The sequence below is a fragment of the Erythrolamprus reginae genome, chromosome 6 (assembly GCF_031021105.1).
Source record: "Erythrolamprus reginae isolate rEryReg1 chromosome 6, rEryReg1.hap1, whole genome shotgun sequence".
Taxonomy (NCBI): Eukaryota; Metazoa; Chordata; class Lepidosauria; order Squamata; family Dipsadidae; genus Erythrolamprus; species Erythrolamprus reginae.
Window position 1 is genome coordinate 9,231,000 of NC_091955.1, and position 13,105 is coordinate 9,244,104.

Here is a 13,105-nt window from a genome sequence, read left to right on the forward strand (position 1 = left end):
CTCCTTTCCGCTCCTCTCCTCTCCTTTCCTTTCCGCTCCTCTCCTCTCCTTTCTTCTCCTCTCCTCTCCTTTCTTCTCCTCTCCACTCCTCTCCTTTCCTTTCCGCTCCTCTCCTCTCCTTTCTTCTCCTCTCCACTCCTCTCCTTTCCGCTCCTCTCCTTTCCTTTCCACTCCTCTCCTTTCCTTTCTTCTCCTCTCCACTCCTCTCCTTTCTGCTCCTCTCCTCTCCTTTCTTCTCCTCTCCACTCCTCTCCTTTCCACTCCTCTCCACTCCTCTCCTTTCCGCTCCTCTCCTCTCCTTTCCTTTCCGCTCCTGTCCTCTCCTTTCTTCTCCTCTCCTCTCCTTTCTTCTCCTCTCCACTCCTCTCCTTTCCACTCCTCTCCACTCCTCTCCTTTCCGCTCCTCTCCTCTCCTTTCCTTTCCGCTCCTGTCCTCTCCTTTCTTCTCCTCTCCTCTCCTTTCCGCTCCTCTCCTTTCTTCTCCTCTCCACTCCTCTCCTTTCCCCTCCTCTCCTTTCTTCTCCTCTCCTTTCCTTTCCTTTCCTTTCCTTTCCACTCCTCTCCTCTCCTTTCTTCTCCTCTCCACTCCTGTCCTTTCCTTTCCTTTCCTCTCTGCTATCTAGAACACTGCTATCATGTCACCCCTAGTCCTTCACTTTGTTAAATTAGACATACCCAATTCGTGCAACTGTTCTTCATGTGTTTATTCCCCCAGTCCCCTAATCATCTTGGTTGGCCTTCCATTCTTATCATAATGACTTTTTCTGGTTTTCATTTTAGATAAATCCTTCTAACTTCTAATCCCACACTCCTTGAGGTTGTTTTTGTTGTTGCTTTTAAAATAACTATGCGATTTTTATGCCATTCCGCTTTTCAATATTGTTGAATTACACGTATAATATCATTATTCTAATTGAATAGCTTGCCAATTCAAGGTATGGGGGGGGCGGTGAAGGAGCAGCCAAAATCGGATTTGAATTTGCAAGCCAGGATCCTAAATTGCATTTACTTTGGCAGTTCAGTTCCAAGGACTGAATTACTTTGTATTTGGTTTGGGGAAATGAAATCATCGGATCAATTTGAAGAATTGAATGGATAAAAAGTCTAGGTGCGCATGAGCAAAAAAAATAAAAATAAATCCCTGGCATGTTTGAACGATTTCCAAAGCACTTACTTCTTCCTCCTCCAGTCCCGTGAGATCCCAGAAATAACATAACCTCATCTGCAGGCGCTTCCAGTTTTCAAGAAACATGGTGGCTGAAATGAAAGAAAGCCAAGTCTGATCACACTGTTCTGCTTCGGGCCTAACCAGATCAGGACAAAGGAGAATCAACTCGTAAAGATTTCAAATCAAACACATGTACAGTGGTATCTCTGCCTAAGAACGCCTCTACTTAAGAACTTTTCTAGATAAGAACCGGGTGTTCAAGATTTTTTTTGCCTCTTCTTAAGAACCGTTTTCTACTTAAGTACCCGAGCCCAGAAAAATTTCCCAGGAAATTTGAGAGCGGCACGAAGGCCCGGCCAGTTTCCTGCCATTCCCCCTGGGTTTCTCTCTCTGGCGCAGTGTATGGGAGGCAGCCTCGCACTGGGTGTATGGGAGGCACATGCTCCTCCTCGCTGCCTCAGAGTCACTCTTTTTTTTTTAAGCCTTAAAGTTTTGGATTTTTTGATTCCCCTCACCTCACCTTCTTCCTTCGGCTGCGACTATCCTCCTCCTCTTCTTCCTCCTCCTCCTCCCACCCAAATTCTGAGCTTTTATTTCTTTACTAATGGGTTTGCACGCATTATTTGCTTTTACATTGATTCCTAAGGGAAAAATTGCTTCTACTTACAAACTTTTCTACTTAAGAACCTGGTCGCAGAATGAATTAAATTCTTAAGTAGAGGCACCACTGTATATTTCAAAATGATTTGTACAAACAAGGTCAACCTCTTATTCCATGTTGGCAGCATTCTTGGTCAAGTTGCCTAATAGATAACGAACGGCTGCGGCCGAGAGCCAGAATTAATTTAGACATTCTTCAGTGATCTAATATGTGAAGGGCTGCAATTGATTTTACTACCACGCTGTGGGCATGGCTTATTTTGTGGGATGTGGCTTGCTGGCCATGTGACCATGTGGGAGTGGCTTGATGTTCATGTGAATGGGAGGGTAGCTTAAAGGTCATGTGACTGGCTTAAAGGTGGCCAACTTGACGTCACTCACGTCAAGGGTTAGGGTTAGGGAGCCTGGCCCCCCTTCACCTCAAAGAGATACATTCCTTTCTGTTCCTTCCCTTCCTTCACTTTCTCAGCTTCCTTCCTTCCTTCCTTCTTTCCTTCCTTCCTTCCTTTCCTTCCTTCCTTTCCTTCCTTCCCTCCTTCCTTCCTTCCTTCCTTTCCTTTCCTTTCCTCCCTTCCTTCTTCCTTCTTTCCTTTCCTTCCTTCCTTTCTTCCTTTCCTCCCTTCCTTCTTCCTTCCTTCCTTCCTTCCATCCTTCCTTCCTTCCTTCCTTCCATCCTTCGTTCCTTCCTTCTTTTCTTCCTTCCTTCCTTCCATCCTTCCTTCCTTCTTTTCTTCTTTTCTTCCTTCCTTCCTTCCTTCCATCCATCCATCCTTCTTTCCTTCCTTCCTCCCTCCTTCCTTCCTCCCTCCTTCCTTCCTTCCTTCCTTCCTTCCTCCTTCCTTTGTTCCTTCCTCCTCCTTCCTTCCTTCCTTTCCTTCCTTCCTTCCTCCTTCCTTCCATCCTTCCTTTCCTTCCTTCCTTCCTTCCTTCCTTCATTTCCTTCCTTCCTTTCCTTCCTCCTCCTTCCTTCCTTCTTTCCTCCTTCCTTCCTTCCTTCTTCCCTCCTCCTTCCTTCCCTCCCTCCCTCCTTCCTCCTTCCTTCCTTCCTTCCCGCCCTCTGTCCCACACTCCTTCCCTCCCTCCCTGCCTTCCATCCTCTTAGATATTGAAAAAAAAAGTCCATTAATCTGACTTTATTACCAAATCCCACCCGAAATCCATCTCTCAACAACTTTGATTTAATTCGGGGGATTCTCAGCAGGGCTTTGTACACTTGGCTGTTCCTTCCTTCATGGCATATGCTACATCTAGAAAGCCCCCTAGTCTACATGGAAACACGCTTGTGTCCAGAACCTGACAATCGGACAATTCTAAGTCAAGACAAGAGTTTGTTATAGGTCACAGGGTATACCTCCAGGCCTTTCCGCAGTCTATTTTTAAAAGTCCTCTGGGCTGCTACCCATTAGCAGACTTTGTGTTAATGGCTTCCTTATGTTCATCACGTAGTCAGCCTTTCCTTTTTGCCTCTCCTCAGTGAGCTGTCAATCAGCTTCACCAGATGATTCATTCTAAGAATGCACATGTGTGAGGTGGGGGGGAGAACTGTGGTTTGAGAGATGATCCGTCCTGTCCCCCCAAACTTAACTAGAATATCTTTTCTGGAGTCTGCCCTGTGCAGGCATTCTAATGCAACAGTGGGCTGCAACCGGTGTAACAACTGGTTTGATCATTTATTTATTTTATTTTATTTATTGGATTTGTATGCCGCCCCTCTCCGCAGACTCAGAGCGGCTAACAACAATGATAAAAACAGCATGTAGAAATCCAATTAATAAAACAACTAAAAACCCTTATAATAAAACCAAACATACTCACAAACATACCATGCATAACTTGTAATGGCCTAGGGGGAAGGAATATCTCAACTCCCCCATGCCTGGCGGCATAAATGAGTCTTGAGTAGTTTACGAAAGACAGGGAGGGTGGGGGCAGTTCTAATCTCCGGGGGGAGTTGGTTCCAGAGGGCCGGGGCTGCCACAGAGAAGGCTCTTCCCCTGGACATTGTTTAGTCGACGGGACCCGGAGAAGGCCAACTCTGTGGGACCTTATCGGTCGCTGGGATTTGTGCGGTAGCAGGCGGTTCCGGAGGTAATCTGGTCCCATGCCATGTAGGGCTTTAAAGGTCATGATCAACACTTTGAATTGTGACCGGAAAATGATCGGCAGCCAATGCAAGCCACGGAGTGTTGAAGAAACATGGGCGAATCTTGGAAGCCCCACGACGGCTCTCGCAGCTGCGTTCTGCATGATCTGAAGTTTCCGAACACTTTTCAAAGGTAGCCCCATGTAGAGAGCATTGCAGTAATCGGACCTTGAGTTGATGAGGGCATGAGCGACTATGAGCAATGACTCCCTGTCCAAATAGGGCCGCAACTGGTGCACCAGGCGCTTAGGAGCGCCTAAGATGCTTTTGCACAATGTTCAAAGATACAGCAATGTAATAATAATAACAATAACAACAGAGTTGGAAGGGACCTTGGAGTTCTTCTAGTCCAACCTCCTGCTTAGGCAGGAAACCCTACAACTACTTGAGACAGATGGTTATCCAACCTCTTCTTAAAAACTCCCAGTGTTGGGCCATTCACAACTTCAGTGTGGTAGTAAAAAATTTGATAGCCCTTCACTGTCTTATGGCCTCAAATGAGCCGAACATTTCTCTTGCAAAGCAAAGACAGCTGTTCAGCGAACCTACAAGAGTTGTGGTAGAATAATACAAGTTTAACGGTGCCAAGTGTCAAGGTCCCTTTCAATGAGAACTTTGAGGTGGGCATTTTCCTCAAAGAACATCTGAGTTCCCGACGGTTTTACACCCAATTAAAGGTAAAACTTTTAGAATTACAAAATCGTGAAGTCAAAGAACACTATCTGCTATGGGAAAAGTTGTGTACCTGGTGGGTAATTAAGAAAAATAACTAATTATTTATATAAATACTATATAAATGTAAAAGTAACAACGTCCTGCCTGTCGGCGACTACTTCTGCTTCAAGCACAACAACACAAGAGCACACAACAGATTTAAACTTAATATTAACCGCTCCAAACTTGACTGTAAAAAATATGACTTTAGTAACCGAGTTGTCGAAGCGTGGAACTCATTACCGGACTCCATAGTGTCATCCCCAAACCCCCAACACTTTACCCTTAGATTATCTACGGTTGACCTATCCAGATTCCTAAGAGGTCAGTAAGGGATGAGTACAAGTGCACTAGAGTGCCTTCCGTCCCCTGTCCTATTGCTCTCCTATATCTCCTATACCTTTCTTCTATTCCTATATCTCTTCTTCTATTCTTTCATTGATATGTTCTATTAATATATCTTCTTTTCTATTATCTCTTAAATATATTTTACTATGAGTATCTCCTCTATAACCTTCATCATGTATTTTACTATGTGTATATAGATATATACCCACTAAAACCCTCATTGTGTATTGGACTAACTAACTAACTAACCAACTAAACTAAACTAAACTAAACTAAACTAAACTAAACTAAACTAAACTAAACTAAACTAAACTAAACTAAACTAAACTAAACTAACTAAACTAACTGAATGAACGAACGAACGAACGAACAAACAAACAAACAAACAAATAAATAAATACTTATAATATAGGGCAGGTGTAGGCAGGGGTGGGCTACTGCCCAGATGGGGGGGAACACAGTGGGGTAGCAAAAATGGAGCTCCACCCTAGAGCACCCAATTTGCACTGAAAGACGTTGAAAGAAAATGCGAGGCGACCCACATAAGCCACACCCACAGTGTGGTAGTAAAAATTTTCATAGCCCGTCACTGGTTGTAGGGTAGTGTAAAGGATAAAGTAGTGTAGGGTTTCCTGCCTAAGCAGGGAGTTGGACTAGAAGTAGGATGCTTGGCTGCATAGCTAGAGGTATAACAAGCCGGAAGAGGGAGATTGTGATCCCCTTATATAGAGCGCTGGTGAGACCACATTTGGAATACTGTGTTCAGTTCTGGAGACCTCACCTACAAAAAGATATTGACAAAATTGAACGGGTCCGAAGACGGGCTACAAGAATGGTGGAAGGTCTTAAGCATAAAACGTATCAGGAAAGACTTCATGAACTCAATCTGTATAGTCTGGAGGACAGAAGGGAAAGGGGGGACATGATCGAAACATTTAAATATGTTAAGGGTTAAATAAGGTTCAGGAGGGAAGTGTTTTTAATAGGGAAAGTGAACACAAGAACAAGGGGACACAATCTGAAGTTAGTTGGGGGAAAGATCAAAAGCAACGTGAGGAAATATTATTTCACTGAAAGAGTAGTAGATCCTTGGAACAAACTTCCAGCAGACATCGTTGGTAAATCCACAGTGACTGAATTTAAACATGCCTGGGATAAACATATATCCAGCCTAAGATAAAACACAGGAAATAGTATAAGGGCAGACTAGATGGAGCATGAGGTCTTTTTCTGCCATCAGTCTTCTATGTTTCTATGTTTCTAAGACCTCCAAGGTCCCTTGCAATGTTTATAATGTATATATACATTGCAGTATTTCTCCCTCTCCCTCCCTCCCTCTCTCTCTCTCTCTGTGTGGGTGGGTGGGTGTATATATACACCTACACACAGAGAGAAATACTGCAATGGGGAGCGGGGAGCGATAGTCCTCAATCCCGTCTAAAATCTTAGTGTCTAATTGCAAAATTGACTTTGCAGGAAATCCACTCAAGAAATTTATAGCTCACTCTACCCCTGTGATTCCAGAGTGGCTTTTAAAGTAATTCTCCCACATTCAGGGGCACACACATTACTGTCCCTCTCTTGGTGGCTCAGTCCAGAGTCAGAGACCAACGATTCCGAGTTATAAATCAATAGCTAAAACCAATTCAGTAAGTAAAGCCATTCCTTCTTTCTAATCTTAAATGACTTCAGAATAAGAATAGAAATGGAAGGGACTTTGGAGGTCTTCTAGTCTGCTCAAGATACCCTCTGTGTCAGCTTCATCGCTTATGTGCGCGGTGGTCAGCTGATTTTCGGCCTTGGGAAAGGTCAGTTCGTCCTCCATTTTTTTTGCCCCCCGGAGGCAAAAACAAATCCCCCAAGAGACAAACCGGAAGTTCAGAAAAATGCACTTCCGGTTTACCTGTTTGGTCATTTTTTTCACCTACCAGCAGTGGTGAGTTCCTACCAATAGAAACATAGAAACATAGAAGACTGACGGCAGAAAAAGACCTCATGGTCCATCTAGTCTGCTCTTGTACTATTTCCTGTATTTCATCTTACAATGGATATATGTTTATCCCAGGCATGTTTAAATTCAATGACTGTGGATTTACCAACCACGTCTGCTGGAAGTTTGTTCCAAGCATCTACTACTCTTTCAGTAAAATAATATTTTCTCATGTTGCTTTTGATCTTTCCCCCAACTAACTTCAGATTGTGTCCCCTTGTTCTTGTGTTCGCTTTCCTATTAAAAACACTTCCCTCCTGAACCTTATTTAACCCTTTTAACATATTTAAATGTTTCGATCATGTCCCCCCTTTCCCTTCTGTCCTCCAGACTATACAGATTGAGTTCATTAAGTCTTTCCTGATACGTTTTATGCTTAAGACCTTCCACCATTCTTGTAGCCCGTCTTTGGACCCGTTCAATTTTCTCAATATCTTTTTGTAGGCGAGATCTCCAGAACTGAACACAGTATTCCAAATGGGGTCTCACCAGCGCTCTATATAAGGGGATCACAATCTCCCTCTTCCTGCTTGTTATACCTCTAGCTATGCAGCCAAGCATCCTACTTGCTTTTCCTACTGCCCAACCACACTGCTCACCCATTTTGAGACTGTCAGGAATCACTACCCCTAAATCCTTCTCTCCTGAAGTTTTTGCTAACACAGAACTGCCAATGCAATACTCAGATTGAGGATTCCTTTTCCCCAAGTGCATTATTTTACATTTGGAAACATTAAACTGCAGTTTCCATTGCTTTGACCATTTATCTAGTAAAGCTAAATCATTTACCATATTACAGACCCCTCCAGGAATATCAACCTTATTGCACACTTTAGAGTCATCGGCAAATAGGCAAACCTTCCCTACCAAACCCATTTTGAGACTGTCAGAAATCACGACCCCTAAATCCTTCTCTTCTGAGAGCCGCACGGGTATGAACCCATTGAATTTTCGGCAATTTTTCCCCGGTGCCTTCATGTCTTCATTTCCTAATGGTCCTAATGGTCTCCCAATGATGACATACTTAACTTCTGTGATGGCTCATGGTCTTCTTTCTGATTTTATTATTATTATTACAGCGTATAAGAATAACATAGAGAAGCCTGTCCTAAAGGAATTAGCCCGGTTAGCTTAAATGAAGAGCTTGGGTGTCGCAGCAGATAGAGTGCTGTACTGCAGGCCATTAAAACTGACTGTAGATCTGTAGGTCAACAGTTCAAATCTCATCACTGGCTCAAGGTTGACTCAGCCTTCCATCCTTCTGAGGTGGGGAAAATGAGGACCCGGATTGTGGGGGGAATAGGCTGTCTCTGTCCCTACCCTACCCTACCCTACTCTACTCTTATCTATTTGTCTTCTCTTTTGGTTTTTTAGTCAACTGTGGAAACATTTGAAGTAAGCTTACCCCAGAGGGCCATAAAAATGGAGAAGAAGACGGTGGCTGGATTATCGAACAAGTGGCTGGCACGTGCGGTTCCACAAGCTGTGCTGAGGTTCCAGTAGTCACATGTCTTGTCACACAAAGGGCACATGGTGAAGGCATTGCGTTGGTCACACATCTCCCTGCTAAGAAGAGCAAAGACCAGAAGGTCAGAGGTCGGGAAGAAAAAAAAGTACTGCTCATGTTCTGCTTGGGCCTGGTCCGATCGGAACAAAGGTACTGACGCAGCTGTCAAGAACACTGGCCTAGGGTAGCAAGATGGACCCATTTCATCAGAGTTGGCCTTCTTCGGGTCCCGTCGACTAAACAATGCCATTTGGCGGGACCCAGGGGAAGAGCCTTCTTTGTGGCGGCCCTGACCCTCTGGAACCAGCTCCCCCCGGAGATTAGAACTGCCGCCACCCTCCTTGCCTTTCGTAAACTCCTTAAAACCCACCTCTGCCGTCAGGCATGGGGGAATTGAAACATCTCCCTCGGACCTATAGAGTTTATGCATGGTATGTTTGTGTGTATGTTTGCTTTTAATAGAATAGAATAGAATAGAATAGAATTTTTATTGGCCAAGTGTGATTGGACACACAAGGAATTTGTCTTGGTGCATATGCTCTCAGCGTACATAAAATAAAATATACATTTGTCAAGAATCATGTGGTACGACACTTAATGATTGTCATAGGGGTCAAATAAGCAATGAAGAAGCAATATTAATAAAAATCTTAGGATATAAGCAACAAGTTACAGTCATACAGTCAACATGGGAGGAAATGGGTGATAGGAATGATGAGAAAAACTAGTAGAATAGAAGTGCAGATTTAGTAGAAAGTCTGACAGTGTTGAGGGAATTATTTGTTTAGTAGAGTGATGGCGTTCGGGAAAAAACTGTTCTTGTGTCTAGTTGTCTTGGTGTGCAGTGCTCTGTAGCGACGTTTTGAGGGTAGGAGTTGAAACAATTTGTGTCCAGGATGTGAGGGGTCAGTAAATATTTTCCCCGCCCTCTTTTTGACTCGTGCAGTATACAGGTTTTTAATGGGGTTTTTAGTGTTTTTTCTTAAATTATTACATTTGTTGTACATTGTTTTATTATTGCTGTGAGCTTCCCTGAGTCTACGGAGAGGGGCGGCATACAAATCTAATAAATAAATAATAAATAAATAAATCCTCCTCAGAATCTGTGGCTAACTGAGCTGGTCAGGGACCACTCAGGACAGTTCAAACTCTTAATAGGTCTTTCTCCAGCTGAAAATGTCCACAAAGTGTTCAGCTCCAGGCTTGGTATATTCTAGCGGAAGCCGAAATAATAATAATAATAATAATAATAATAATAATAATAATAATAATAATAATAATAATTTATTGGATTTGTATGCCGCCGCTCTCCGTAGACTCGGGGCAGCTAACAACAATAATAAACACAACATGTACAATCCAATAATTAAAAAAAACAACTAAAAACCCCTATTATAAAACCAAACATACCATGCATAACTTGTAATGGCCTAGGGGGACGAGCTATCTCAATTCCCCCATGCCTGGCGGTATAAATGAGTCTTGAGCAGTTTACGAAAGACAGGGAGGGTGGGGGCAGTTCTAATCTCCGGGGGGAGTTGGTTCCAGAGGGCCGGGGCCGCCACAGAGAAGGCTCTTCCCCTGGGCCCCGCCAAACGACATTGTTTAGTCGACGGGACCCGGAGAAGGCCAACTCTGTGGGACTTAGCGGTCGCTGGGATTCGTGCGGTAGCCAAGCAAAGACTAAACCTTGCAATATTTTGGGGAACAAAGCCTTTTTAGCTGGCGGAGACTCACCTCGGAACATCTTCTTCAATGGTCAGACACCCGTAGACAAACACGATAATCCCCACGACAGAGGATGGGATGAGAAACTCTGTATATAACCCCAGCCAGGCGAAATACATTCCGATTTTTTCTCCAAAATACTTTCTAAAAGAAGGAAACACATAGCACACAGGTAAGGAGGCAAGGTGTACTTTGCTATAATTGATCTTCCTTAAAATACGGTACGTGGAGGTGTTTTTCAGAAAGCATGGGTCCTGTAAGTTTCTCTAGAGATTTTATGTTATAATGGAGAAGAATTCATCGACGGAATGGCTGGCCTTCAGAAGTTGTGGATGCCCCACCATTGGAGGCTTTTAAGAAAAGACTGGACAGCCCCTTGTACAGAATGATACAGGGTCTCCGCCGATTGGGCAGAATGGTGGACCAGAAGATCTCCATGGTACCTTCTAACTATTCTATTCTATTTTATTCCAATCCATTCCACTAAATTCCACTCCACTCCAATCCCCTATTCTATTCTATTCTATTCTATTCCATTCCATTCCATTCCATTAAACTCCACTCCACTCTATTGTTCTATTCTGTTCTATTCTATTCCATTCTGTTCTGTTCTATTCTATTCTATTCCATTCTATTCTATTCCTTACTCCATTCCATTCCATTAAACTCCACTCCATTCTATTGTTCTATTCTGTTCTATTCTATTCCGTTCTGTTCTGTTCTATTCTATTCCATTCTATTTTATTCTATTCCATTCCATTCCATTCTATTCCTTACTCCATTCCATTCCATTCCAGTCCACTCTATAATTCTATTCTATTCTATTCTATTCCATTCCATTCCATTCCATTCTATTCTATTCTTTACACCATTCCATTCCATTCAACTCCACTCCACTCTATAATTCTGTTCCTGTTCTATTCCATTCCATTCCATTCAACTCCATTCCACTCCACTCTATACTTCTATTCTGTTCTATTCCATTCCATTCCATTCCATTCCATTCCATTCTATCCCATCTTATCCCATCCCATCGCACACCATTCCTGGAAATCTTCCACGTGGAGACTTTCAAAAAGGCACTAAACAATTATTTATCTGAAATGACTTAGGGTCCCCATCCCTGACCAGGAGATTATACCAGAAGACCTTCAGGTCCCTTCCAACTCCATTAATTTACGTTCTATGTATCAAGCTGCTTCAAATTTATGTTGGGATTCTATTTATCTTCTACTCTACTCTCCGTTTTTTCTTTAAAGCCAAGGTGTCTGGAGTTGACCTTAAATCTTGGTGACCCAATGGGCTTTTCTTGGTTATGAAACGGAGGTAATTGATTTTGCTTTCCTCTGGCTGTTTCATTGTTGTTGCTTCCCCCCCCCCACTCCACACACCCACACACACAACTTCCTATTGCAGCCACAAGCCCTAGGATTTCCCCCCCACAAGAATCAACAATCCAAGGATTAACCAGGCTGGACCCTGATTAGATTTAAAATCCAGACAAGGTCAGCCAATTCATCAACTATACAGGATTAATACGCATAAAAACCTGCCTTAATCCTTTTACCAGTTAATTCTAAGCCTCCTCTTTTCTCTCCCACGCAAAAAATAATTATAATAATCTATATTTTTCTGGACCGGTGCAATTAATTTATCCAGCAGTCGATCAGCGTAGAGGCAAACCTGACTATAATCAAGATTCAGCCTTACAATTTATGATTGTTTTTCTGATTCGAAGCAGCCTGAAGAAATAGTCGGTGGAGAAAGAGAAGCTATTTAAACCTTCCTTTCTCAGCAAAGGCTATGATTTTGAGCCGATCAAACACAGCTAATAAATGCTGGGATGGGATGATAACAACAGTTTGACTTGCATGCTCTTGTGTTGTTGTGGTTGAAGCTGAAGTAGTTGCCGACAGGCAGGACGTTGCAGCATATGATCTTGTGGGCAATACTTAGATCTTGTTTAAGGCGTCTTAGTTCTAAAGTTTCTAGGCCCAGGATTGAAAGTCTAGTCTCGTAGGGTATTCTATTTCGAGTGGAGGAGTGAAGGGCTCTTCTGGTGAAGTATCTTTGGACATTTTCAAGGGTGTTGATGTCTGAGATGCGATATGGGTTCCAAACGAATGAGCTGTATTCGAGGATGGGTCTGGCAAAAGTTTTGTAAGTTCTGGTAAGTAGTGTGAGATTGCCAGAGCAGAAGCTACGTAGGATTAGGTTTACAACTCTTGAAGCCTTCTTGGCTATGTTGTTGCAGTGGGCTTTGGCACTTTTTGTTGTTAGTATACCGAGGTCTTTAACCGAGTGGGGATTATCTGTGATAATTTGATTATTCAGTTCATATTTGGAGTTCAGATTCTTCTTCCCAATGTGTAGGACAGAGCATTTGCTAGTTGAGATTTGGAGTTGCCATGTGTTGGATGCCTCTACCTAGGTTCGAACTCACTGCCTCCTGATTGTGAGGCGAGAGCCTCACCACTAGGCCACCTCCAACAACAGCAACAACAGTGATGTAAAAAGAGAGGCAACTTTGCAAGACTAATGCCCAGTAGTTTTATGAGACGCACATTATAGAGAAGAGCATAGATATCTATTAAGCAAGGAAGTTTTACCTTATGAGGTCAATAGGCTGAAATTTGTAAAACGCTCCATATCGTGCCCACTCTCGATATAACAGCTGAGAAAGGAAAACAGACAAGCAAAAAAACAAATAAGGATTACATAGAGAAGTGGTGTTTCAGAATCAGCAAGCATTAGAAGTAATACCACCAACAAAAGGATGTGTCTGTGCATTGGAACATTCACTTTTAAGATAGTTGTTTTAAATTAATTTATAATATGATATAATAA

The 13,105-nt window shown here is 42.9% G+C and overlaps 1 protein-coding gene across 1 annotated transcript in view; it reads right to left on the reverse strand.

Annotated features, from left to right (window-relative positions):
• The window catches only part of ANO2 (anoctamin 2), a 144,516-nt gene that overhangs the window by 86,861 nt on the left and 44,550 nt on the right, over positions 1-13,105 (reverse strand). The window contains exons 9-12 of the mRNA XM_070755220.1: positions 12,868-12,932; positions 10,268-10,402; positions 8,429-8,589; positions 1,175-1,257 (exon numbers count right to left, since the gene is read on the reverse strand). Coding sequence (XP_070611321.1) covers positions 1,175-1,257; positions 8,429-8,589; positions 10,268-10,402; positions 12,868-12,932 — 444 coding nt within the window. The remainder of the gene's footprint in view (positions 1-1,174; positions 1,258-8,428; positions 8,590-10,267; positions 10,403-12,867; positions 12,933-13,105) is intronic.